The sequence below is a fragment of the Salvia splendens genome, chromosome 3 (assembly GCF_004379255.2).
Source record: "Salvia splendens isolate huo1 chromosome 3, SspV2, whole genome shotgun sequence".
In the NCBI taxonomy this organism is placed as follows: Eukaryota; Viridiplantae; Streptophyta; class Magnoliopsida; order Lamiales; family Lamiaceae; genus Salvia; species Salvia splendens.
This window is the reverse complement of record NC_056034.1, coordinates 13,341,405-13,368,162: the sequence shown is the minus strand read 5'-3', so window position 1 is coordinate 13,368,162 and position 26,758 is coordinate 13,341,405. Positions and strand designations below refer to the sequence as shown.

At 37.1% G+C, this 26,758-nt stretch overlaps 4 protein-coding genes across 6 annotated transcripts; 2 read left to right on the top strand and 2 right to left on the bottom strand.

Moving 5' to 3' along the window:
• The first annotated feature begins 307 nt into the window (after positions 1 to 307).
• LOC121797187 (phosphoribosylamine--glycine ligase-like) lies at positions 308 to 8,719 on the top strand. Its single transcript, XM_042195931.1, has 4 exons — positions 308 to 604; positions 6,817 to 7,190; positions 7,274 to 7,804; positions 8,049 to 8,719. Exons 1-4 carry the CDS (start codon positions 343 to 345, stop codon positions 8,463 to 8,465), a joined length of 1,584 nt encoding a protein of 527 aa, XP_042051865.1. The 5' UTR covers positions 308 to 342; the 3' UTR covers positions 8,466 to 8,719.
• A 420-nt stretch (positions 8,720 to 9,139) lies between these two features.
• LOC121797186 (DCC family protein At1g52590, chloroplastic-like) lies at positions 9,140 to 12,053 on the top strand. 3 transcript variants are annotated; one of them, XR_006049803.1, is made up of 7 exons: positions 9,140 to 9,343; positions 9,450 to 9,507; positions 9,601 to 9,708; positions 9,841 to 9,942; positions 10,029 to 10,172; positions 10,458 to 10,602; positions 10,689 to 12,053. XR_006049803.1 is itself a non-coding variant. In XM_042195929.1 (5 exons), exons 1-5 carry the CDS (start codon positions 9,181 to 9,183, stop codon positions 10,108 to 10,110), a joined length of 513 nt encoding a protein of 170 aa, XP_042051863.1. In that variant the 5' UTR covers positions 9,140 to 9,180; the 3' UTR covers positions 10,111 to 10,227. The 3 variants fall into 3 exon arrangements, 2 of the variants coding, with proteins under 2 accessions (XP_042051863.1, XP_042051864.1); XM_042195929.1 differs by lacking the exons at positions 10,458 to 10,602; positions 10,689 to 12,053 and having other exon boundaries at positions 10,029 to 10,227; XM_042195930.1 differs by lacking the exons at positions 10,458 to 10,602; positions 10,689 to 12,053 and having other exon boundaries at positions 9,146 to 9,343; positions 9,850 to 9,942; positions 10,029 to 10,227.
• Positions 10,366 to 12,317, bottom strand: LOC121796609 (probable polygalacturonase At3g15720). The gene is made up of 9 exons (XM_042195424.1): positions 12,312 to 12,317; positions 11,979 to 12,116; positions 11,740 to 11,889; positions 11,626 to 11,649; positions 11,328 to 11,535; positions 11,161 to 11,242; positions 10,960 to 11,068; positions 10,763 to 10,876; positions 10,366 to 10,682 (listed from the first exon to the last, which is right to left on the bottom strand). Exons 1-9 carry the CDS (start codon positions 12,315 to 12,317, stop codon positions 10,446 to 10,448), a joined length of 1,068 nt encoding a protein of 355 aa, XP_042051358.1. The 3' UTR covers positions 10,366 to 10,445.
• A 1,470-nt stretch (positions 12,318 to 13,787) lies between these two features.
• On the bottom strand, positions 13,788 to 23,774 carry LOC121796608 (probable polygalacturonase At3g15720). Its single transcript, XM_042195423.1, has 14 exons — positions 23,662 to 23,774; positions 19,851 to 19,959; positions 19,310 to 19,357; positions 18,999 to 19,115; positions 18,850 to 18,921; positions 16,695 to 16,826; positions 16,409 to 16,546; positions 16,006 to 16,161; positions 15,425 to 15,442; positions 15,099 to 15,306; positions 14,925 to 15,006; positions 14,585 to 14,693; positions 14,092 to 14,211; positions 13,788 to 14,021 (listed from the first exon to the last, which is right to left on the bottom strand). The coding sequence occupies exons 1-14, from the start codon at positions 23,772 to 23,774 to the stop codon at positions 13,788 to 13,790; spliced, it is 1,656 nt and encodes a 551-aa protein (XP_042051357.1).
• Positions 23,775 to 26,758: the final 2,984 nt, after the last annotated feature.

The following is a 26,758-nucleotide window of genomic DNA, read 5'->3' as shown; positions in this document are numbered from 1 at the left end:
TGAGGTTTGGTTACTGACGTGGCATGCATAAGTGAAATTATGAAACCGCATTTAATCTAACAATAAATTATAGAAACTTAAAGCTTTTATTTACGTTATCCAGCTATATGTCCTAATACTATTATTGTTTACTCTATTATAAATACTCCTATAATTTCTTTGGATTAATTTGGGGATCTATTTAAATTTCAAATTATTTTGTCATTTATTTAAAATACTTTATATGGTAAAAAAAATCATTCTTTAATTTATTTATTACGCTTTAGGAAAAAGGTTAATTTATTAATAAGCCAACTTGTATTGGAGATAAATTAGGGCTTTGAATCAGAAACCCTAATTGTAATGGGGAGCCTTTACCTCTGTCATCAGCCAAACCCTCTCACACCCAAACCAAATCAACTTCAAACATCAAACCCATGTCGATTTCTTCAAAACGTTGCAGCAACACCTCTCCACCTCCAAACTCGCCGCTTCCAGCAGCTCCGGGTCGACCCACCGCCGGCAGCTCAGCGACGGGCATCTGATGTCCCCGGCGGCGAGCTTGGCCCGGATGTTCTTGACCCCCTTGCCGGAACTCGAGCTGGGCTCGATGCAGATTCCGTAGGTGCATTCTCGATTCTCATCCTATTCTTCTAATTGTAGAGATTGTTGATGAATGCTTTGATTCCCAAACTGTAATTCTTGTCTTGCAAAGATGTAGTATATCAACTTCAGAATTTTTGAGTTAGAAAGTTTAAATTTTACTACTTAATTTCTGATACTAAAAACTACTGGGAAAATCGGGTTTGTGGGGGAGTTGACACTAAATATTACGTAAATGTACCCATTTTGTTATCTATTCCACAAATGGGAAAAACGCCAACCACATTGGCGTTTTTATTCGTAAATACGCCAACGTCATTGGCGTGTTTTAAGGTAAATACGCCAACGATGATGGCGTTTTATACTTGTCCCGTATTTTGAGTGTATTGTAATTACGATTAAACACGCCAACTTGGTTGGCGTGTATAAATAAAAAAACGCATTTGTAAATGGCGTGTTTTCTTTGTTGAAACGCCGAACATATTGACGTTTTGTAAAAGACGCCAACGTCATTGGCGTATTTACTTAATCATGAAAAACGCCATTCTGAGTGGCGTGTTTAATCAGACTGATATACCAGGCGTTCCTCCCCCAAATCGTGAAAACCTCACAACACACAGCCTTCGCGATTTCTCCAGCTGCGCGCCTTCTCTCCGTGATTTCGGCCTACATTCATCAATCGGTGCTATTCTCCCCCAAATTCATCTATTTTATTCGGTTAGTATGCTTACCTTTTACATAATTATAGTAATTGGTGGATAGCTAGGGTTTGTAATGGGTTGTGAATTGAGTAGAAATATTATGCATTTTGACCAATTGTTATGCTATTATATGTTATAGTATATTTTATGGATTGTTATGATAATACATATTGTAGTGTATTTAATAGAATTATTTTGTCAATTTTTTGGCTGACTCTACATAATGATGAATGTAAAAATAATACATATTTATTTGTGTTTTACATTATTGCAGATAGTATGACGTGGTGTGTCAATTTATATTGGGGTGGAAAGATAATTCCCGGAGCAGTTATTTCGTATGATCCTCCTTTTGCTAAAGGATTCATTATGTTGGATGAAACAATTTCGTACGATGACCTTGTGGAAAAAATTTGTGAAAGGATGGGGATAAGCATATATGAAAACAATATTCAAATAATATGGAAACGTACTATATGCTTTGGATCCGGAGTCACGTTTATAGGTGTTCAACTAGAAGAAGTATGCATGCAACTAATGTTTAGTGAGAGTATGGTTATTGGAGGTGTAATTGAATTATATGTTGAGTATTCGGCAATTACTCAACATCATAGTCATCATGTCATAAGTTATGATGCTGGTACGTCAACGAGAGCCCAAGAACCATATTTTGCTGCAACACAAGATTTTGATGTTGGTACGTCTACGAGAGCCGAAGAACCATATTTAGCTGCAACACAAGATTTTGAAGCTGGAGGCGTGCATTTAGGGGATCGTGACAATTGTGATGTGGTGGAGGACATAATAGGTCCTGATAAAGCCGACTTTCTTGATCCACAATCACCTTATAATTCTGAAGATTCCGACACGGTTAGTACAGACTCAGATGGTGATCCGTCGGATGATGAACAATTTGTTGCTTCAAGACCATCCATTCCACTTGGAGAAACAGCAGTTGGAGAAACATCAGTTGGTGGAAGGGCAGTTGGAGGAAGAGTAGTTCCACAGTTCCCACAGCCTGGAATCAACTACTTTCGCACCTTACCAGGTCCATATGATAGTTTTGATCCCAAAAACTTTGAGCGTGATGATCCCAGTGTGCATTATTGGAGTGAAAAGGATCCTACCAATGTCGGTTTGCATACTAAATTTAGAACGAAGTTGGAATTGAAGGCAGCTGTGACTCATTGGCATTTGGAAAAAATCCGACAATATACAGTTATTGAAAGTAAAGGAAAGAGATGGCATGCAGTTTGTAAGTGGCCACAGGGAAATCCGAAAGATAAGTCCTTACCGCCATGTTTGTGGGAGTGCCGAGCAACACTGAGGAAGCATGATGAACACTGGCAAATTAGAGTGTTCAGCACTGGTCATACTTGCATGGGGGATCGTAACTATAATGGTCACGCTAATCTTTCGTCGGGTATGATAGCGTTGAGTGTTCGCCATCAGATAGAAAACGATCCTTGCTACAAGGTAAAAGCAATTGTGGCGGATATTGAAAATAGATTTCATGTCAAAGTTAGTTACAAGAAAGCATGGTATGCTCGGAGGACAGCGATTGAGCTTGTATACGGTGGATGGGAGTGGTCGTTCAAAGTTTTACCAGCTTATTTGAATGAAGTGCAAAGACAAAATCCTGGCACAATTGTGGAATGGATGCACGATGACATATTAAGCAATGGTATGAACAAGGTATTCAAGTACGTATTCTGGGCTTTTGGACCAGCTGTGGAGGCTTTTCAACTATGCAAACCAGTTTTAACGGTTGATGGAACTCATCTACGTGGACGATGTCGAGGTAAAATTCTTATTGCCGTTGGATTTGATGCTAATAAGAAATGTTTGCCTGTTGCATATGCCATTGTTGATGAGGAAACCAAAGAAAGTTGGAATTGGTTTATGGAACGCATTACTTCATGTAGCAAAGCATGAAATATGTGTCATATCTGATAGGCATGTGGGAATCATAGATGCAATGAATTCTCCCATATGGAAAGAAGAACCCAATGTGGGTCATCACAGATTTTGCTTGGTACATGTTAGAAAGAATGTTTTGCAGAATCACAAAGGTATCATGGTCAAAAGACTTGTTTGGAAAATTGGTATTGCTACCAAGAAGCGCAAGTTTAAGATCAGACGTCGTTTACTTCGAAACGTCAACAACGAGGCTTTGCAGTACCTTGATGCCGTGGAGTTAGAAAAATGGAATCTGGCGTATGACAAACACAAAAGATGGGGTGAGGTTTCCACTAATATGGTGGAATCTTACAACAATGTGTTGAGAGGCGCAAGACAACTCCCAATTAAAGCTTGCATTGATATGATATTCTGGAGGACAATAGAATGGTTCAATGACCGGTCAATTGCATCAACACAGTGTGCCACACCACTTACCCCGTGGGCGCATGAAAAGGTGTGCAAAAATGATGCAAAAGGTCAATTGCATAATGTGAGAGCACCCAACACAATTGCAGGGCATTATGTGGTTCGAACAAAGCGTCGAATTGGTGGAAAGGGCGCTAATAAGTGGAAGGTAAAGTACTTGGACTCGCACTGCAAATGTCAAAAGTGGCAGATGTGGAGACTTCCATGTTCACATGCAGCGGCAGTTGCGCGTTTTAGAAACGACAACATGCTGTCGCTTGTTGATCCCGTATACCGCACAAGTGTTTGGGTACACCAATATTCTACGGTGTTCAATCCACCCAGACACCAAGATTATTGGGCCGTGCCTGAATGGACTTTGCAATGTTCACGAGCTCAGTTAATGCCTAAAAGTCGCGGTCGATACCGTACTACTAGGATTCCTAATCAGATGGATGTCCGTGAAGCTGACCAGCCACGAGCCCGACGCCGATGTAAACATTGCCGTCAACCAGGTCACGACAGTCGCAACTGCCCGAATGCTCATTCAAGGATGGATACTCAGTTGGTAGATGATGCCGCTGACGATTTTTTGCATCCACCTCCACCAAGGATGGATAATCAGTTGATAGATGATGCCGCTGACGATTCTTTGCCTCCACCTCCACCAAGATATGCAGTTCGAGGTCGTCATTCTGTCAGTCACACTGATGATGTCGATCACGATTTTATGCCTCCACCTCCACCAAGATCTGCAGTTCGAGGTCGTCACTCTGTCAGCCACACTGGTGGTACAGGCGAACAACTTATGACGCCGGGCCATTCCATCTAAAAAATTTAAATTATGAGCGAAGAACACGAAAATTGATGAACATTAAGTTTAAAAACGCAATTAATGAACAACTTACGCGCTTGCACATGGTAGATAGTCTGTATGCACGGGATCTAGCATCCTCGGTCTAATATTTGGGATTCTCTCCCAAGCCCAAAGTTGTAATAGAGTTAAGGCTCCCCCTACATCCGTCCTCTGACCAACGGCCGCTTCACACAAATTGTGGTACAAGCAAGCAAGCGTCGCCCCACCCCAGCTATATGTAGAACACCGTTCTATATCCATGAAAAAGTGTAGGTAGAAGAACGGAATTTTATTTCCGGTGGCGTTGGGGATCATCAGACCATCAAGTAATAGCAGACAATAGATACGAGCCCGCTGAGCATATATGTAGTGTTCGTGGTCATTAGACAGCTCAATCCTCAATTGGCGCGATAAGCTCGTCTGCTTAAAAGCCATTTCCTTCAACTCGGATGCTTCCGGTATGAATCCTAGAAAATCCATACACCTGTCCGTCCAATATCCCGCGTCCGTCGGGGGGATGTAAGTTGTCAGAGCCTCTCCATCAACTTTCAGGCCCCATAAGACCTCCACGTCTTCCAGTGTCACAGTCGCTTCACCGACTGGAAAGTGAAACGTGTGAGTCTCTGGCCTCCAACGTTCAATCAGAGCTGTGATAAGATGGTGGTCAATTTCTTTTGGTTTACCACACCTTAACATACCCCCAAACCCCATCTGGTCCACTATTGTCAAGACATGTTGCTGGATGGGAACATCCCAAATTTTTCCTTCAAATCGTCGGCAGCGTACATCTTCGGATGGAACTCCTGCCCATATGTTGTTAGAGACGTGTTGTCTCTGAAAATATAATACAGATGGATCCGCAGGACCACATGCAAGCCGACGACGAGAGGTTGAAGATGATGCCATAATTTACCTACATAATTCAAATTCAACAATAACCAACCATAACATTTAATCCAATTTCATAAACCAAATTCAACAATAACCAACCATAAACCATTTCAATAATTAGATACAATTTAATCCAATATCACAAAATTGAACACCAACATCAAATAAGCAAGTTACACAACATTGCACATTCAAAATCATAAACCAATTCACCTACACAAAATTAACAATTTCAATTAACAATTCGCCCAACCTACCAATTTCAATTTTGCCTAACCTAAACAAATTTAACAATCTAAACTAATCAACCAAAACCCACATAAATCAAAACAATTTGCCCAATTTTTTAGCTATAAAAACCCTAGGGTTTAGGCTTATAATCAAATTTATACACAAATTAACTTAAACCCAACACAATCCAACATAATAATCAACAATAATATCATTCAACCAATCCAAAATGCATAATATTTCTACTCAATTCACAACCCATTACAAACCCTAGCTATCCACCAATTACTATAATTATGTAAAAGGTAAGCATACTAACCGAATAAAATAGATGAATTTGGGGGAGAATAGCACCGATTGATGAATGTAGGCCGAAATCACGGAGAGAAGGCGCGCAGCTGGAGAAATCGCGAAGGCTGTGTGTTGTGAGGTTTTCGCGATTTGGGGGAGGAACGCCTGGTATATCAGTCTGATTAAACACGCCACTCAGAATGGCGTTTTTCATATTAAGTAAATACGCCACTCAGAATGGCGTCTTTTACAAAACGTCAAACCGCTTCGGCGTTTCAACAAAGAAAACACGCCATTTACAAATACGTTTTTTTATTTATACACGCCAACCAAGTTGGCGTGTTTAATCGTAATTACAATCCGAGAGCATACACCCAAAATACGGCACAAGTATAAAACGCCATCATCGTTGGCGTATTTACCTTAAAACACGCCAATGACGTTGGCGTATTTACTAATAAAAACGCCAATGTGGTTGGCGTTTTTCCCATTTGTGGAATAGATAACAAAATGGGTACATTTACGTAATATTTAGTGTAAACTCCCCCACAAACCCGATTTTCCCAAAAACTACTACTACCGCTTTTGATAAATTTAAATTTTTGTCAGAATCTTGTATCGCTTTTGGTAGGAATGTAGGAATATACATTTTCAACTTGTACACAAAAATAAGGTTAGTTCATGATTGAAATATCCAATATACTAGTAGTATATTAGTACATGAAAATAATTACTAGAAAAATTGATGCTTGAAAAGTTGAATGTTACACAATGTCAAAATTTAGTTGTTCTTAGTACTTGCTTATCTGATGATGAATAGGTTGTGAGGAATGCTTAATGATGAGTTTTTGGTTTATGTTAGTGGACCTGTTATTAAGCATGTAGTTGGCATTGCAGGGGAAAAAATAGCTGTGCTGGTTATTGGAGGAGGGGGAAGGGAGCATGCTCTTTGTTATGCCCTGAAGCGATCTCCATCCTGTGTTTCTGTGCTTTGTGCTCCTGGGAATGCTGGAATTTCTGACTCGGGCGATGCGACTTGTATAGAAGATCTCGACATCTCTGACAACTCAGCGGTGATTTCCTTTTGCCGTGAAAGATCTATTGGATTGGTTGTAGTGGGACCAGAGGCCCCCCTTGTAGCTGGTCTGGCTAATGATCTTGTGAAGGCTGGGATTCCTACTTTTGGCCCTTCTTCAGAAGCCGCCGTCTTAGAAGGTTCGAAGGACTTCATGAAACGGCTATGTGACAAATATGATATCCCGACTGCCAAGGTACATTACATGTTAGCTTTAGTTACTAGATAGTCTTACTCGTGATACTTTAAAGGCTTACATTTTCCCATTCGATGTTGCAGTATCAAACTTTTACCGATCCATCTGCTGCAAAAGCATATATTGAAGCACAAGGTGTTCCCATTGTTGTTAAAGCTGATGGCTTGGCAGCTGGAAAAGGTGTTATTGTTGCTATGACAATCGATGAAGCATTTGATGCAGTTGATTCTATGCTTGTGGAAAATGTTTTTGGCTCTGCTGGGTGTCGTGTCATCGTAGAAGAATATCTTGAAGGAGAGGAAGCATCATTCTTTGCTCTAGTCGATGGGGAGTGTGCTGTACCTCTGGAATCTGCTCAGGACCATAAACGAGTAGGCGATGGTGACACTGGGCCTAATACTGGTGGCATGGGGGCATACTCTCCAGCCCCTGTCCTAACAAAAGAACTGGAATCTTTTGTCATGAAATCCATAATTCTTCCTACTGTGAAGGGAATGGCTGCAGAAGGCCGCAAGTTTGTTGGAGTTTTATATGCAGGGCTAATGATCGAGAAGAAATCCGGACTACCGAAACTGATCGAGTACAACGTCCGCTTTGGAGATCCCGAGTGCCAGGTTTGTCCTAGATTTTATCTAATTTTTCCCCTCGCTAAATATTTCTTGTTTTTGTTTTTCTGTTTCCTCTTTCTTTTGTCTGAATTTCTCAACTTATTACTTGGAACTGAAAGATCCGGAAAGTTGTAAAAGATCTTTGTTTGAGTAAATGTTTAGTAGTTCCCATTATCATTGAATGGTTGCATAATATGGACTTGTGCTCTAGTCCAATAGCTCATGTGGCTGTTGATGTCTTAATTTTCAGGTGTTGATGGTTCGATTGGAGTCGGATCTGGCACAGGTATTACTTTCAGCAAGCAAAGGAGAGTTAAGTGGTGTATCTCTGGAGTGGTCTCCTGGATCTGCAATGATTGTTGTAATGGCGAGCGAGGGTTACCCAGGACCCTACAAAAAGGGCACAGTGATACAAAATCTCAAGGCAGCAGAAGACATCGCGCCAAGTGTGAAGATTTTCCATGCTGGAACAGCCCTCGACTCTGATGGGAACTTCATTGCTACCGGTGGGCGTGTTCTTGGTGTCACTGCTAAAGGGAATGATCTTGAAGAGGCCAGAGATCGAGCATACGAAGCCGTGGAGCAAGTAAATTGGCCAGGTGGGTTCTTCCGACGAGATATTGGCTGGAGAGCTGTCGCCCGGAAACGATCTGTTGCAAATTTATGACATTTTTTATCTGACCTCTCTCTCCTTCCGTTTGAGATATGTTGGGTTTCTTAATGTTATGGTTTGGGTCTAAGCAGAGCATTTCTCATATTGTTTTGGGATGTAAGAATTTTGTAGTGTATACTTCTCTTAATGTTTTGGGTCTAAACAGCATATCTCAAGTCTCATTTGTTTGGGATGTAAGAATTTTGTAGTGTTTTTTTATGTAATGACTTGCACATCACATTGCCAATGAATTTGTAGTGTTTTCCTCTCTTTTTGGCATTTTAACATTTTTATCTTCAGCTAAGTATAAAGTATAAACATTAGAAGTTTTTCACCCATTAGAGGCAAATGTTTGACATTTTAGATTAGTACTCGTGCCGATTTAGTGTTATTTATTTTATTTTGTAAATTTAATTTGATTCTAACAACAATTTTTTTTTTATAAATTACATAAAAAAATAATCTTCATTCATTATTTATTAATTATTCAGAGATAAAAGAAAAAATAATTAATACCTACGACCGATAAAAACCACTAGTTTATCCGGAAATTTAGTATATGATGTGGCAAATTAGTATGGCCACATTAGAACACTGAAATACCATTTTTGCCCTCGTTATTTACGGTTTTTGGAGTAATTAATGGGACGGATTAGTAATCTCCACGTGCTCTGACAAGGTGTCTCTTTAATTTCAGTTTGTTTGGCTGCCAACGATTCCGTTACTCCAAATGGCGGCGCTCATCGTTCCCGTAACCCCGCCACTCCGCCGCCAGTTTCACGTTTCCGCCGCTCTATCATCGCCGCCTCGTAGAAACTCGCCGGCGGTGGACTGGGTGAAGGAGACTGCCAGCTTCTCCGAGCAGGATTCCCGACCAATCATGCTCTTCGACGGTACAATTAAACAACTAGCAATCTAATTTGATTGATTTAGGAATAAACAATTTCTGAAAATAGTCTTTCATTTATTTGATTTTTATGCATCTGTTTCTTTTGGTAGGTGTCTGCAATCTGTGTAATGGAGGTGTGAAGATTGTTCGAGATAATGACAGGAGAAGGTTGGATTTTCCTTTTGTTTGATTTCTACAATCATTTTTCTTGATTATTAGAAGGAATTTTCATTGTGATTCAGCCTTGCTTTCAATTTCCAGAAATATTAGATTTGAGGCTCTGCAAAGTGAATCAGGCAAAAAGTTATTGCAGAGATCAGGAAGAGCTCCTGATGATATTTCAAGTGTTGTTCTTGTTGAAAAAGATAGGTAAATTTTATGTCTAAATGTTGAATTTGGTTTCAATTTTTTAGATACATTTTGGTATATGCTTGATGGTTTTGTAAAAAATTTAATCTTTTTCTCATATTCCATGGAAATACTTTAGTAATGCACAAGTAGTTATTTCAGGTCTTATATAAAATCGGAAGCTGTATTAAAGATAATGGAATACATTGATTTGCCCTTTCCTCAGCTGGCCTTGTTTCTCCAATTTGTACCATTGTAAGACAATACTATCAGTTTTCTGCTCTAATAATTTATGAAATGATCCATCTTGTCTTATTCCACTTTTGTTATCCGTTTTGCAGATTCGTGCGGGATTTCGTGTATGACAACATTGCAGATAATAGATACAATATTTTCGGTCGCTCAGATTCTTGTGACATATAGAAATTCTATTTCTGCGCTCTTTTCTTGAAGAGAAGCAAGTGGAGTATATAATATTTTGTCATGTGGGAGAACAATCTATATATATTCTGAATGAATATTTTTTTTACCTGTTATTAATTTTGCCTTATTCATCTATTCTCACTTAAGTTAGAAATGTTTTTTTATTTATATAAACATCATCTTCAACTTGAGCTAACAGTAGTTTTCTTTGATAAAGAAGAGCAGAAGCTTTATTTAATGGATATACTAAATGTACAAAATGGACGCCTGTGTTACATATGTCACGGTTCTGTTACTCTTCTGCAGCCTATGCCTTATATCCGTATCCCGAATTTTCACTTGAGCAGGCAACCCAATGCCGGCATCAATGCACGAGCTTTTCCATGAGCATTGGAGCAGAAGGACCTTGTTGGTTGATTTGTACCTGCCGATTTTATGTCCACATCGTCCACATTGATGTTAGTGCAATGTACCGTCTTGCTGCAGTTGAAGGTAATCGTAGCATCATTCTTGCTGATGGATGTGCCACGAAGTCCATAATATCCCACATCACTCACATTGACTGCTGATTTCTGCAGATAAACAATGGATGATCAGTGCACGACGTATGCCCACATCTCTCGTGATTTCAGTCTAGACATTCGTTACTTACTTTTTCAGCGCATATCTTGTGAGGGCAGTAATTCTGGTTGATGATAACGGGGTTTTTAGCCTCTATAAAGATTATCTGGGAGAAATTGATGTTCCTGGCAAATCCAGAACCTCCCTACAGAAGAAATCAAACCACAGGTTCGTTTTTCGTACTTTAAGAAACTCGTTAATTAGTTGTCTCGGTTTTTGAGCTGTTACCTGCCATGTTTTGATCCTCACTCCATTTGTAGTTCTGTTAAAAGTGCAATTGCGTATGTTTATTGCTTCTACTTCTTCGCGCTTCCCATTCTTCCCTAAACTCCCGATACTGCCAAACACACGAAAAGGATCCATATTGTCTCATTTTGTTTAAATTTTGTGAAAGAACATTATATTGCGACCGAGTGAGAGAGAGGAGACCTTATTCCATGTCCAGGGCCACAGAATATGTTGGATATGTTGACTTGTGAAGTACCACCATTAATGGCAATGCAGTCATCCCCTAACCAACACGAACAACGCGCGATCCCAGCCAGTTAGAACACATATATACGGCTGCTTGACAGATAGAATAAGGCAATGAGTACCAGTTTCCATGGAAGAGTTAACAATGCGAAGACCGCTTGAATTACTGATGTCAATTCCATCTGTGTTGGGGCTCTCCGAAGGGGCGATCATGACTAGGTCTGAAACAGTCGCGTTTTTGCATCCGTTTATAGAAACATGGTTCATCTGGCTGTTTACATGTTTCAATCCCCTGACTTCAAGTCTGTTGCAGAGAGAAAACCGCATTGCCTTGGAAAAGAACACCGAAGAAATAAGGTTTGCAAACATGTTGAAATAAGTATCATACTACTGTCTATATATATGGGATGAAATACTTACAGTCGGTCGTGATATCGAATCGCCCTGCAACGCATAATAACAGTAGAAAGTTGGTTATCTGATGATGACTAATGGTGGAAGCTAATTAAGTAAGAGTGGTTTTAGAGGTCTCACATTCTTCCACCACGTCTCTCCACGGCCATCGATCACTCCTTGGCGCTCCCCTACCACAGTGAGCCCGTCGACTCTGTGAAAATAGAGCCATTCGTTCGAGCCATTCTTCTGCCATGCTGATCTTGGTGGAGCCACAATCTTTCCTAGTATCTGTGGTGAACAAAAAATGAAATATTTTTTTCCAATTGTGTGAATTTAATTAAATAGATTTATGTAGTTATTGCAAAGGGATGTGTTACCTCAAATGTGATTGAGGTGGAAGAGCATGGCCCTTGAAATTGGATTTCAGAAACCAAATATGTCTTCCCACTGCCTACTGATATCTTTGCATTTTCTTTTGTTTTATTGCAAGCTGCTTCCCATGCTGACACAAATGCCTAGTAAACAATTTTAGGAAGTAGTAATTGTTAGTATTTTAATGAAAAAGTAAAATTAGAAAGAAAATTGTGTAACATTTTAGAACTCCACTTAATAATCGTTCTATTTAACCATGCATCCTTTACTAGTGATTAGGGATGCTGTCGAATTGGAACCTGAACCGGCCAATAAAAGGAAAATCAATCGAACCAAACCGGCATTCTTTGCAGAAATGGGCGGTTTATTGCCCTAAGACCTGTGGTGCTGAAGCCCTTTTTTGTTTTGGAAATTTGGAATCAGAACCGAATTGGTTCTGGGCCAAACCGATGAATCCTTCCTTACTAGTGGTACATTTTCTGGGCTTAATCAACATTTTATCATTTCTACTTGATACTTTTGCATCCATGCATACAAAGTGTTGTATATTGATAAATGGCTAAAATTGGAAAGATATTCTTTAAAATATTTCATTGAGTAGTTTACTTTTGTGTCATCTGTTTTTCCATCACCGACTGCTCCAAATTTTAAGACGTCGTAGGTCGTCACGCTATCAACTTCTTGACTTAAACGAGCGTTTATAACAACCATGCTTGATGCCCAAAAAAACAACCACAAAATCAACATATTATCCTGCAAAAATATAAAACAAAAATATTACTCATATAATGTTAATTAAATGAAATAATCAAATTGAAGATATATGTAATTATAAATAAATTTCGATTTAATTTTTTTGATTTCCCAAGGTATAATCCCTCGAAGCAGTAGAGGTAGAGGGCTGGCTGTATGGATTGCTCCGATTACATGGGCCTCACCTCATGCTTAAGGGACAAGGTAAATATTCGATCATTTTTTATTTCGTACCATGATGTTTGTTCAAAGGTGAATCGTATAATCTTCCTATAAAATGAGCAACTACAACGTAACTACAATACGAGGAGGAATGGGCAATGACTTATTTATAGGTAAATCTCTGTTATAATTATGTGAATCTTATCCTAATATAATTAATTTTCTTGGCCTTTCTCATCATTAGGTAATGTGACACTCACACTAAATACTTGGTTTTGTAATTATAGACTTGGCCAATATATCGTTAGTTGGTAATCCACAATTAAAGGACTTCGTCGATTCCATCTGGTAAAATCTCTTATTTTCTTAAACAATATACAGAAGTATTTCATGAAGTCATTAATATTATCGTTATCTGAGTTATATCAATGTATATTCTTCACAATATATGAAGTAGTTGATTTTAGTGTTTTTCTGTTTTATTTATTCACAGTAATGTATACATTTCAGTACATTTAATATGTATGTATCTCAATGATAATTTAGTATTGAAGATGATATATAGTTTCAAATCGTCTTTAAGGTAAGACGCGATTATATTTAAAAATTAGGAGAAGAAAAATAATGAGAATGACTAGGTGCGAAGAATGAAGTGAAAAGTGAGAGTATAAGTGTATGAAAAGAAAAAAAACTATTTTCGAATTTAGAAAATTAGAACACGATGCGATTGAATAATTTTAATTTTTGTATAATAAAGAAGTTTTTAGCATTTATTTTTACCGCCAGAAAATACAAGCAGCAAAATAACAAAAATAGCCCATTTATTACTATACAAGATTGCACTATCTATATAAGTAGTACATTTAAATTTAATGGCTCATATATATATTGAAAGCAAATTATGGTTGTAGGCAATCAAGAGGTGGGCTTGCAACATTACTAGCAAATCCACGAACATTCATGCAAGCCGAACGGGCTTGGCCCCCATCGCTTGGTTTTATGTCCACTCCGTTCACTATAATGTTTGTGCACGGAACGGCGGCGCTGCAACGGAAGCCGATCATCTCCCTATTCGTCGTCGACGTCCCCGAGAGTCCAGTAAATCTGATATCGCTCACTTGAACGGCCGATGCCTGATTAATCAATCAACAATGTCAAAATACTGAAATCAGACTGAAACGAGCTTTAACATAAATTGCTTACGCTTTCGGGACATATTTTCTTGTTAGGGCAGTAGAATTGGTCGATGAATGCAACTGGATTTTTAACCATTGTGAAGATTATGTTTGTGAAATTGATATTCCTTGCAAATCCAGAACCTCCCTATATTAAGACACCACAAATAATTGAACACATCAATGACTATATTATTATACTGCATAGGAAACATATGTAAGCTTAGCAATGCAATATGACCTTGGTCAGGTCGATCGACTAGGGCACAAACACGATAATGCTTGACAGTAGTACCCACTCGTGTCAACCCGATAAGGACACGGACACTGTATATTTGACACTAATTTTGAGTGTGTGTTCATGTCATATTTTCGTGTTGTGGCGTGTGAAGCCTAATAAATCCTATTTATAGAGCTTGAATAATGTACTAATAATTTTTCGACTGAAGTGAATCACAAATTATACTCTTATCATCAAAATTAATCTATGAATTTTCTCATTAATTATTGTTCAATTTTACCTGCCATGTCTTGATCCTGATTCCATCATCAGCTCCAGTAATATTGCAATTACTTATGTCAATTGCTTCAACTTCATCACGTCTTCCAAACTCCCCAAGACTTCCAATGCTGGGAAATAATATGATCCATTATTATAATTAAATGTTGAAATTTACACCATTAAATGGTTTGAGCCTGTATTCTTCATCAAGAAAAAATAGTTGTTGTTCTAGTATATATTATTGTTAAATTTTATTAATTTCAATAGTAATCTTGTTTAGAATTTTTAAAAATATGCAATTATAGTATATATATATTATCAACGTAGTAAAAGTTAAAAATGGAGAAATGTTTATTAACCTTATACCATGTCCAGGACCACACAATATATCAGATATAATAACATTTGAAGTACCTCCTTTAATCGCAATACAATCATCACCTAATTTTATGTTTAATTAGATACATAAGGAAAAAAATGAAATATAATATAATATGGAGTACCAATTAAAAATGAAAATAGTTGAATTTTACCAGTTTTCATTGTACAATTGCGAATATTAATATTGGTGGAATATAATAAATCAATCCCATCTGTGTTGGGACTATTTGAAGGGGCAATTATGCGAAGCATAGAAATCTCTGCTTTATTACTCTTAACTATTGCTAGATGGAATTTTGGGCTGTTTATATGCGTCAAGCCCGAGATTCGGAGATTATTGCATAGAACAAATACCATTGCCTGAAAAGTGAAAATATTTCGTTAGTGGTTAAATCACAATTTTGAAGGAATATTATGATTTAATTAAGTCTGCCAAAAATAAAATGCAACTTGATATATAGATAGATATAGGGCTTACATTTGGTCGGTCGTCTACCTGAAAAGAAATGCATGAAAAATGTGTTAAAAGAATGGTCATGAGCATTTAAGACAATAAAAATCCAAGAAATGGAATCTGTGGGTTAGAGTTTGTGTCGTTTGTTATGTGTGCTTCACTTGGATTTCAAGTGAAAGCTAGAACTGGAGAGCAAATTACACAAACAGCGGTGACAATACAAAAAGTAATAGAGCAAATACACCATCAAAATTGAATTACAAGAATGACATATATAAAACCTAACAAGCGGAAAAAATCTATAAACAAATAACATCACCACACAACAATGTCAATTGTCAGGCACGCAAATGTATCGATCTTGCAACACATAACAAATCCAGCCAACAACTGCCGCAAAGTGCGGTCGGCAGCAGCTCTCCAAAGGCAGAATTTAGTGGAGTTATTTTCGGCCCTCATGGACCGGCAATGGGATGGATCGACCCCACCTAAATCCGTCGTTGGTTTCAGATATGACACGGATATGTTTTGATTTATAATTTAGAGCGTTGTTTTATTATTGATAACTGAAAATGAAAAGGGCAATGAGATAGATGAGAAATTACCATGCGCCACCATGTATATCCCTGTCCATCGATTTGCCCTAATCCATATCCCACTACAGAAAGACCATCCACTCCTCGAAACTTCAACCATGCTTGTTTATTTTTATTTTTATCTCCCCATGCTAGTCTTGGTTGAGCAACCATGGATCCTAATATCTGTCACAAACAACACACACATGCTCAAAATGATAAAATAAAAATTTAAAAAGATTGGTAAAGAGAAAAGAAAAAGTAAGTATTTGTGAATACAAGAACTTTGATATTTTTCAATTGATATTATTTTCAAATAAAAATTCAGACAAATGTTATTCAATTTCAAAAAAATAATAGTAATTGAAAAACTAAAAATAATAATTCGATTCAAAGCCCTAAAAATATTGAAAATTCACAAAAATAGGAATACCTCAAATGTAATTGTATTGGATTTGCATGGGCCTCCAAACTCTATAGGATAAACCAAGTATTTCTTTCGAGTGGGAACGCGTATCTTAACACTCTCAGCTTGTTGATTGCAAGCTGCTGCCCATGCTCCTTCAAAAGCCTGCGTTTTTGTTAATCAATTTAATCTATGTTTCGTATTCATATATTCGTAAAATTACGATTATTATCTTGCTTAGTGGAGTTGAAGAAACTACAATGCATGAATTTTGATAAAATTATAGTATGAAAGTAAAGTTTACGGATATTACTTTAGTGTCGTCTGTCCTTCCGTTACCCACTGCACCAAACGTTGTAACATCAAATTTGCTTTCTTGTGCACTACATAATTGCACTCCAAGAATAATTGTCCACAACAAAATTGGAATATAAGACAAAGTTTCCTGCAAAATATTATTTCATCAAAAGTAATACATGGATCAAAGAGGGCTTTAATTATTTTACATGACAGTGAAATAATATTGTTTGTTATTATCTACTAAACCAACCAAGATCCAAATATATGGATTATTTAATATGCTTACCATTTTTGGGTGTGTGAGTTGGAGTAGTGGATTGTTGAGAATTTGAGGATCAAAGACCATGTATATAGATTGTGAGGATCCATTGAAGGTTAAGATATAATAAAGATGTTGTAACATTAATTAGATAGGTAAATTAAATGATTATGTAACATTAATTAGATGAAACAATTAATGGAACCATGATACGACGGTTTGCTTTGTCGATTGGTCCGCGTGTATAATATTTGGATTTAATCAACATATATCAAATGATGCATTTGTAATTTAATACTACAAGTTACTCGAGTAGTATTAGTATTTGTTCTCATATTTTATTCTCTTTTCTTTATTTTATTTTGATTTAGACTATTCAACTTTTTTAAATATCGTACTTACAAGAGACGTCTCTAATAATATGGAACCGAAAAGTAGGATTTATTCAAACGTAGACATTTTTTACATTAATTAGATATGAAAGTTAAATGATAATGTACAAAACTATTAATGTACAAGTTGTAACCATACGGCGGTTTGATTTGTTGATATGCTAACATTTAAGGAATCAATCAACATATACCAAGTGATACTTTTGCAATTTATTACTAGTATTATTTTCTTTTGTAAAAAATAGACATATTTTATCACTATAATTTGTTTATCAAAATTAGTGTTTATTTATTTATATAAGTCTCTCCGTCTAATCTAGCTTGACTAATATTGCATCAAAATTTATTATTTACTGCTACTACTACTACTCATTTTTCAAGGACAAATGCAATAATGTTACTTATAGCGTTTAGATTTGTTTCATCGCTCATTGCCACTCCAATTTGGAAACCAAGCACTCTCTGAGGCACCATGTGATTGGCCCACGAAACCGTGCTCAAGCATGTCCGTGTGCTCATCTCTTTGTAGCTCAATGCTTTCTTCCAATTTCTTGGCCATTTAATCAAGTTTGTTGTGATTAAATAAAATTTAAGTATTGTATATATGGTATATATAAAGTTTGTAGCTTTTATTTTCCCACCACAAAATACACCAACCAAAGTAACAAAAATGCCACATCCCATTTATTACTATACTAGATTGCACTATCAAGTGTATTAGAAATGTGCCACTCACCCCTTAAAAGGCCTCATAAGGGGGGAGGGTTATCCACACTTATTTAGATTAGATGGGATCTTCACCAATTCGATGTGGGATAGAATTTAGAGAATTTAACACGCCCCCTCACGTGTGGGCCGGAAAGGACATCGGTCTTCCATCACGTGGGTAGGCAATGCAAGAGAAACCATCATCGATGTGGGCCGGAAAGGACATCGGTCTTCCACTCGTGAGGTAGATAAGAGATAAAGAGAGAACCATCATCGACTTGGGCCCGCTCTGATACCATATTAGAAATGGGCCACTCACCCCTTAAAAGGCCTCATAAGGGGGAGGGTTATCCACACTTATATAGATTAGATGGGATCTTCACCAATTCGATGTGGGATATAATTTAGAGAATTTAACATGCCCCATATCAGAGTATTGTTAGTTAGCTTATTTCCAGCCTATATATAAGGCAAATTAATGTAGTTTGTAAACCAACTTTTCCACAATGTAGTCATTAATGAAATTCCCTTTCTCTTCCCTCTCTCTCTTTCACCGACGGTTTCTCTCATTTCTCCATGGCAGTTTCTTCAATTTCTTCCATAGATTTCTTCTCTGCTTCTTCAATTCTCCAAATTTAACAAAGTGTACATTTAATGCCACATACGTATTGAAAGCAAATTCATGGTCGTAGGCAATCAATTGGTGGACTTGCAACATTAGTAGCAATTCCGTGAGCATTCAAGCAAACCGAAGAGGCTTGGCCCCCATCGCTTGTGCACGGAACGGCGGCGCTGCAACGGAAGCTGACCATCTCCCTATTCGTCATCAAAGTCCCCAAGAGTTCAGTAAATCTGATATCGCTCACTCGAACGGCCAATTCCTGATTAATCAGTCAACCACGTGAGAATATGGAAATCAGATTCAAATGAGCTTTTCTTTAAAAGATATATTGCTTACACTTTCAGGACATATTTTGCGAACGCAGTAGAATTGGTCGATAGATGTAACAGGATTTTTAACCTCTGTGAAGATTATATTTGTGAAGTTGATATTCCTTGCAAATCCAGAGCCTCCCTATATTATGATACCATAAATAATTTAGACATCATAATGTCTCTTATTATATGTAGGAAACATATGTAGGCTTAGCCATGAATATGACTTTATGAAGTTGATAAATTGTTATCAGATTGATTTATTAACAATCCAACTTGTTAAGGCAAACCCAAACACGAGTTGTTAAGAAAACCCTTATCCTCGACATGTACTCGGTCTGCTTCATTCAAATCCAAACACGGCTCGGACACGACATAAACCTGGTACCAACATGTTAATAACATGATAACAACTAGAACCTAGCATGACACGATAAGGACACTAATAACCTAAGGCGACATATGAAAAGTGAGAATATAATAACCTGAATTAAGCTACAAAATAAAAAACAAAGAATTAAAATAAATAAAATAATACTAATATTAATTATTAAAGGGTTACCCGAGCCTAATCCGACCCCAACCTGAAAACATTGTGTCCTTGTCTGGTAGACCCGACAAAGGATGCGAACATGATAACGCTTGAAAGTATTCCATTCGTGTGTGTTCGTGTCGACCCGATAAGGACACAAACACAATAATACTTTACACTAATCCATTCATTTCATGTGTGTTCATGTCGTGTGAGCCCTAATATATCCTATTTATAGATCTTGAATGGTGTCGTATTAATTTTTTCGACTGAAACTGAATTGAAACTTATATCATCAAAATTTATCTATGTATTTTCTCGTTAATTAATGTTCAAATTTACCTGCCATGTCTTGATCCTGATCCCAGCCTCAGTTCCAGAAATATTGCAATTACTTATATTTATTGCTTCAACTTCATCATGGTTTCCATTCTCCCCTAGACTTCCAATGCTGCGAAATAATATATAGGATCCATTATTATAATAAAATGTTAAAATTTACATCATTAAATGTTTGAGCCTGTATTTTTCATCAAGAAAAATTAAATGTTAATCCAGTCTTACGGTTAAAATTTATTAATTTCAATAGTAATCTTGTTTAGAATTTTTGAAAATATGCCATTATAGTTATTATGCTTTGAACGAAGATTTAATAAAATTATCAACGTAGTATAAGTTAAAATAGGAGTAATTTTTACTAATCTTATACCATGTCCAGGACCACATACTATTTCAGATATATTAACATTTGAAGTGCCTCCTTTAATCGCAATACAATCATCACCTAATTTTATGTTTAGATATACATTAGAAAAAAAACCTAACATATACTCCAATTAAAAAGAATTTACCAAAAAATAGTTGAAATTTACCAGTTTCCATTGTACAATTGTGAATATTAATATTATTGGAAAATAATATGTCAATCCCATCTGTGTTGGGACTATTTGAAGGGGCAATCTTGTGAAGCTTAGAAATCTCTGCATTACTACTATTAGTTATTGCTAGATGGAATCTTGGGCTGTTTGTGTATATGCGTCAATCCCATGATTTGGAGATTATTGCATAGAACAAATAACATTGCCTGAAAATATTTCATTAGTGGTTAAATCACAATTTTGATGGCATATTATGATTTAATATTGTTTTCCCAAAATAAAATGCAACTTGATATATAAATATACGGCTTACATTTGGTCGAGGGTTGTCTACCTGAAAAAAAATGCAAAGAAAAATGTGTTAAAAGAATGGTCATGACTTACTTTGTACAAAACAATTAATTGAATTATACTACGGTTTGCTTTGTAGATTCATCCATGTGTATAATATGTGGATTTAATCAACATATATCAAATGATGCATTTGTAATATAATATGGAGTACTACTTTATCCTATGTTATTTGAGTCTTATTATATTTTGAATTGTTTTAAATTAGTTGAGTAATTTTTCTTTATAGTAAAAAACAAAACATCCATTCTCATTTTCTTTATTATATTTTGAATTGTTTTAAATTAGTTGAGTAATTTTTCTTTATAGTAAAAAACAAAACTTCCATTGTCATTTTCTTTATTATTTTTTCTCTTTTATTTTCTTTTTTCTTTTATTTTATTTTTATTTAAATTATTAAACATAATTTTCTTTAATCTATATTTAAAGAGATGACTCAAACAACATTTAAAAAGACGAATGTATTTATCTTTGTGAATTAATTAGATATGAAAGTTAAATGATAGTAGTATTGTACATGATGACTATTTAATGGACAAGTTATAACTTATAACCAATGGACGGTTTGACTTTTTGGATGTGGTACGTATATCTAGTCAAACTTTGCAATTTATTACTTCATCCATTTCTTATAATTTATCACCATTTAACTCGTTACGAGTTTTAAGAAATGCAATAGAAAGAGGATTGAAAAAATTAGTAGCATGCAGATCCTACTTTTATATATTAGTTTTATAATAAAATGTGAGCGAGAATGAGTTAGTGGAATGTGAGGTCCATTACAAAATTGGTAAAAGTGAAATGTGACAAATTTTTAGGGACTGGCCAAAATGGAAATAAGTAACAAATTTTCAGGAACGGGGGAGCAGTACGGAGTACTTACTATTTTTAAAAAAAAATAGTCATATTTTCTTATTTTAATATATTTACTGTCATTAATTTTATTGACTTATATTAAGCTTCTTTTTCTAATTTAATTTTATATTAAAATTTATTACTCCCCACTTACATGTATTAAAATTATTATTCATAAACAGAGTTAGTAATGTTTTGTGAGTAGTGTTTAAATTTGCATCTCACGTCACGACCCCACAGACTTTCTAATTTATTATTATTGTTTACTAGTATTATATTATTTATATATTCCCTAAAGAAAGTTGGTTGAAAATATTAGTGGTGCGTGAGTCTTATTTTATATACTCTCTCCGCCCATAAAAATAGACTAATTGGAGGTGACACATGTTTTAATGCATTATTGAAAAAGTAAAACAGAAGAAGAAAAAAATAATTAAAATAGTGTAGTATATGGCGGGGCCATAAATAATAAAGTTAAAAAGAAGGAGAAAAAGTTTCATAAATGAATATGAACTATTTGTATGAGACAGATAAAAAATGAAATTCAATCTATTTCTACGAGACAGATGGAGTATTAATATAATATGAGAGGAAAATTTGTTAGTGAAATGGGATATTTATTATGTGATTTGGCACACAAATAAATTGGCCCGTTGGACCTAGTATGTATTCCTCTCGTTCTATGTGGATTTGATACTTATATGTGATACAAGTTCAGATTGTACATTCTATATTTATATATTCCATATTGGGAGAGTGATTAATTGCTAACTCATTATTTAATTATTAACTACAACTAATTTAAGACTATAGAATTTTAGAAAACTTATGGTCTACAATTTGTGATGCGTACTTTTAATTTTTATTAATTAAATCGAAAAAGATAAAAAACTTTTACCAAATTAGGGTTTTGGATGAAAGTGTCAATATAGTGTTTCGAAAGTATTAACACAATGCTTTGAGAATGTTAACATATTGTTTATATTGACATTCTACATGTATTATATTGACATATTTTATATATCATGTTGACATTTGTTGTTGTACGAAAACATTGAAAATTTTCGAAATTTTTTTCAAATTTTGACATCAGAACATATGCAAGTGAGATCTCGTTATAATTCATATGATATTGTCTTTAATTTGATATATGTTGTGCGAAAAAATAATTTAAATCGAGAAAGTTGTATACATTTTAAAGTTATGAAATATTTTTCAAAAGTTAGTTACAACTAATTTGTTGTAAATTAACCTTAATACCCTTATTGACGTTTTTGTTGATCGTATTGCATTTCAAGACTAATAATCTAGGCCCTTAATTTGAATATCTAATAACTTATTATTTAGTTGTAGTTAGCAATATAACACTCTCCCTTCCTATAGAGTATTACGTAATAAAATCTAACTAAATGAGTTAATAGAATATAGAGTCATTAAAAAAATAATATACAATACATGTAATAAATATTGACAGACGAATCTAAAAGAAAATTAGTGACACAAGATGGTGGGTGGACGAAAAGAGTATCATTTTTTATTTTGAGTTTAAGACATTTTGCTGAATTCTATCATCTGTTTGAATGGCTATTGGTTGTTGGTTTCATTTACACAGATTTCTATAGGTTTATCGAAAAAAATGTGCTTGACCTACTATGATTGTGATCAAGCTGCTTGTGCGCACAATGTCTACATGTTCATCTTGTTGCCACGCATGCAAGGAAAATAACACGTGTCTAGTGCTTTCATTGTTAGGGCATCTTCAGTGGCAATAGCCCAGCAATAGCTCAGCCACAAACTCCTCATGTCACATCATCAAGCTAAAAAACCTTCTGCCACATCATCAAGCTAAAAAACCTTCTGCCACATCATCAGGACAAGCAAATAGCCCAGCAATAGCCTAGCCACATCACCCCTAATTATATAAAACAAATAATTGACAATCACACAAAATACGGAATTAAAAGTACGACACAGATACGAGAAAATTCAATAATATTATTTAAATTAAAAAAATACAATAAAAAAATACATTAATTTTAAAAAAATTACATTATTTAAAAAAACACGACCTCCGCCTCACTCCTCGTCTCTGTTGCCCCCTCGCCACCGTCACCGTCACCGTCGCCGCCGCCGCCGCCGCCGGAACCCCCCGGTGCCTCCCGGTGATCAAATCGTCACGCATGCTCACGAGCATTGCGTGAAGAAAACTCTTCTCCTCGGGGTCCGTCGCCGTCCGCCATTCGGCTAACGTCTTGGCCATCTGAGCGCGCGTTTGTTGACGCATTTAAGAATTTGAGATCCTCTGTCGACTGGCCAAGGGGGGATGCCGACTGTACCTCCTGGGACCCCCCGGCACCCCCCCTCGCCTCCCGTTGCGCCCGCCTTTGACCAACCGGGCGAGTGCGGCGAGCAAACGCGGGAGGGGACGGGAACTTCTGTGCATCCTCGTGGAGGTCGTGGGAACCGCCGCTGCTGCCGCTGTAATCACCGGTATAGTTCAGTCGTTGCTTCTTAGGCCAGCCAGCGTCGACACCTGCCCGGAACTTCTCGGAGTCGTTCAACACCTAGTAGCAGTTTCAGTAGGTGAACTCCTTATACAACCTGGGCTGGGGGAAGGCTTTCTCCGCTATCCTCCTGCAGTCATCCTCCGTTTGGCCACTGCTCTGCATGTGGAGGGCGTTGGCGTACAAGCCCGAAAATCGGGAGACCCCAGCCCTGATTCGGTCCCACCCCTTCCGGCACTCCTCCCTGGTGCGCGGCCTCCCCTTCGGGCAAAATCTCATGTATGATGCAGCAATTTTGGCCCACATGTTGACGATCCTCTAATTGTTCGAAGTCAGAGGATCATCACAGACACTCACCCACGCCTTGGAAAGCGTAACGTTCTCCGCGTCCGTCCACTTCCTCCGTACCGAGGGGTCGTCCTCGACCGGCTGCGACGACTGGCCGACCCTCTTTTCCTTCCCCTTGCCCTTCTTCTTTGTTGGGCCCCGACCCCGACCTACTCCCCCCGTTTGAACTGGAGTTTCCGGAACATCGAGAAGATCAATCCCCAATTCCTCTAAGGAGAAAGTCTCATATTGCGTGAACTGCGGCTCCGTTGGGGTTGTTGTGTGCGAAGATTCTGTCGAAAAATCAAAACTGTGGCGATAGACGTCCCCCCCTCCCCGACGTCCCCTGCGTCGCCGGTACCCCTCCCAGCATCATCTGCATCCCGGGACCCCTCCCGGCATCATCTGCATCCCGGGACCCCTCCCGGCATCATCTGCATCCCGGGACCCCACCCCGGCATCATCTGCATCTCGGGTGTCCACCCCGGCATAGCCGGTAAATCCCCCGGCATACTCCCCCCGGGTGCCATCCCGGGCATCATCTTTTGCCACGGGTACATGTTGTAGTACCCGGGCATCGGACCACATCCACCTCCCACGGGTACTGGGGGGTTTGAGACCCGTTCGTCACTGGAGTACCTTTGTTGTTGTTCTCCATTTCGCGTTATTGATCTTGTACAGAAATTATGATAGAGAGAGTATTCGTTAAAACAAGTGGTGTGAATGAAAATGACGTGCAAATCGCGTATATATAGTGTTTCGAATTTAAAAAAAAATTTTAAATTCACTCGCCGGTCCTGAGCCTGCAATGGCAGCGAGCGGACCGGCGAGCGCTCGCAAATCGGCCAGCGCTAGCCGATTTTGTCACCGAAATGGCGCTCGCCGGTTCCAATAGTTCGGCGAGCGGACCGGCGAGCGCCGGAAATCGGCTAGCGCTGCCATAACCTAGCCACAAACTCCTCCTGCCACATCAGCAGCACTAAAAACTCTTCGTGCCACATCATCAGGACAAGCAACTGGACAAGCAATAGCCTAGCCACAATAAATAAAATTATAAAAAATAAATAATTAACAATCACACAAAATACGGAATTAAATTTACGATATAGATACAGGAAAATTTAATAATAATATTAAAATTTAAAAAAAAAGTATATTAATTAAAAAAATTACATTAATTCAAAAAAATCTAACGACGTGCAGTCCTCTGTGCCCACAACTCTTCAATTAAAACCAGTGGTGCGAATGAAAATGACATGCAAATTGTTGGATATTTTAGTGTAATTGGATTAACTTAATTGATCAATATGATCATAATGAGACATCAAATAAGTTGGAAGTGCGGAATGTACACTTATTTGAATTCGTTACGATTAGACGGGGGTTCGGGGGCAGCGCCCCTGGCTGGGGTCGAGCTGTACAGAAAATTCACCCAGCAACGTAATTTCCGAAAGTTGAATGATTAATTTGCAATAATTTGAAAACGAAGAGACGCAACTCTTCGTCTTCAGCCTCTTCTTATGATCGATTTCTGATTCAAAGTTGAGATCGAAATATAGACATACAAATCGCGTATATATAGTGTTTCGAAAAAAAAATTTTAAAAATTTTGAGGTGGCCGATCGCTCGCCGATCGGGAGCCTGCAATGGCGGCCAGCCGATCGGTGAGCGCTCGAAAATCGGCGGTCGCTCGCCGATTTGCCGCTCGCTGCCTGCAATGGTTCGGCGAGCAAACCGGCCAGCAACGGGAATCGGCTAGCCGGTCCGCTAACCGCCATTGTGGATGCTCTTATGTTCCTAGTGATCATTTATGAAATATAGAGTTAAATAAGACTACCTTCGTGTATGAAAAATAATTTTATTTTTTCATTTTGGATTGACCATAAAAAATGATTATTAGTATAATTTCCGTCATAAAGTTCTATAATAAATAATTTAATTAAAAGATTTTTATTCTAGTTATTACGTCTATCGGTTAATTAGTATTTAAAAAATAAATATAAATTGTGATTTGATTAATTTTTTATATTTTAAAATAACATATGATAAGTAATTTATGAAAATCGGTATAAATTACTATCATATTTTCAGGTGCCATGTTCCCTGAGTAATTCAAATATATATTTGAACTTGACTATACATGATTGAATATAATAAATAGAGAAATTCTGCTATGTAAAAAATTCAACTTTTTAATGTAAAAACTAAAAATAACATGTTCTAAGGCTATATGTCCATTATATGAAATTCGTATTTTCTAGATATAATCATCCAATTTGTAACAAGTACTATTATAGATTGCTTAGAATTTCGACTTGTTTTACAAGTACAGTAT

What these genes read in the sequence shown, in the direction of transcription:
- LOC121796609 (XM_042195424.1), bottom strand. An exon ending in ATTCGATATCACGACCGACT is followed by an intron (nt 11,536 to 11,625) that starts GTAAGTATTTCA and finishes TTCTTTTCCAAG; the next exon opens with GCAATGCGGTTTTCTCTCTG. An exon ending in GGCCCTGGACATGGAATAAG is followed by an intron (nt 11,069 to 11,160) that starts GTCTCCTCTCTC and finishes TGTGTTTGGCAG; the next exon opens with TATCGGGAGTTTAGGGAAGA.
- LOC121797187 (XM_042195931.1), top strand. Translation starts at nt 343, where the DNA reads ATGGGGAGCCTTTACCTCTGTCATCAGCCAAACCCTCTCACACCCAAA. An exon ending in ATGATATCCCGACTGCCAAG is followed by an intron (nt 7,191 to 7,273) that starts GTACATTACATG and finishes TCGATGTTGCAG; the next exon opens with TATCAAACTTTTACCGATCC. An exon ending in TTGGAGATCCCGAGTGCCAG is followed by an intron (nt 7,805 to 8,048) that starts GTTTGTCCTAGA and finishes CTTAATTTTCAG; the next exon opens with GTGTTGATGGTTCGATTGGA.
- LOC121797186 (XM_042195929.1), top strand. Translation starts at nt 9,181, where the DNA reads ATGGCGGCGCTCATCGTTCCCGTAACCCCGCCACTCCGCCGCCAGTTT. An exon ending in ACCAATCATGCTCTTCGACG is followed by an intron (nt 9,344 to 9,449) that starts GTACAATTAAAC and finishes TTCTTTTGGTAG; the next exon opens with GTGTCTGCAATCTGTGTAAT. An exon ending in TTTCTCCAATTTGTACCATT is followed by an intron (nt 9,943 to 10,028) that starts GTAAGACAATAC and finishes TCCGTTTTGCAG; the next exon opens with ATTCGTGCGGGATTTCGTGT.
- LOC121796608 (XM_042195423.1), bottom strand. Translation starts at nt 23,774, where the DNA reads ATGCGTGACGATTTGATCACCGGGAGGCACCGGGGGGTTCCGGCGGCG. An exon ending in GAAGGACAGACGACACTAAA is followed by an intron (nt 16,547 to 16,694) that starts GTAATATCCGTA and finishes ACAAAAACGCAG; the next exon opens with GCTTTTGAAGGAGCATGGGC. An exon ending in CCAATACAATTACATTTGAG is followed by an intron (nt 16,162 to 16,408) that starts GTATTCCTATTT and finishes TGTTTGTGACAG; the next exon opens with ATATTAGGATCCATGGTTGC.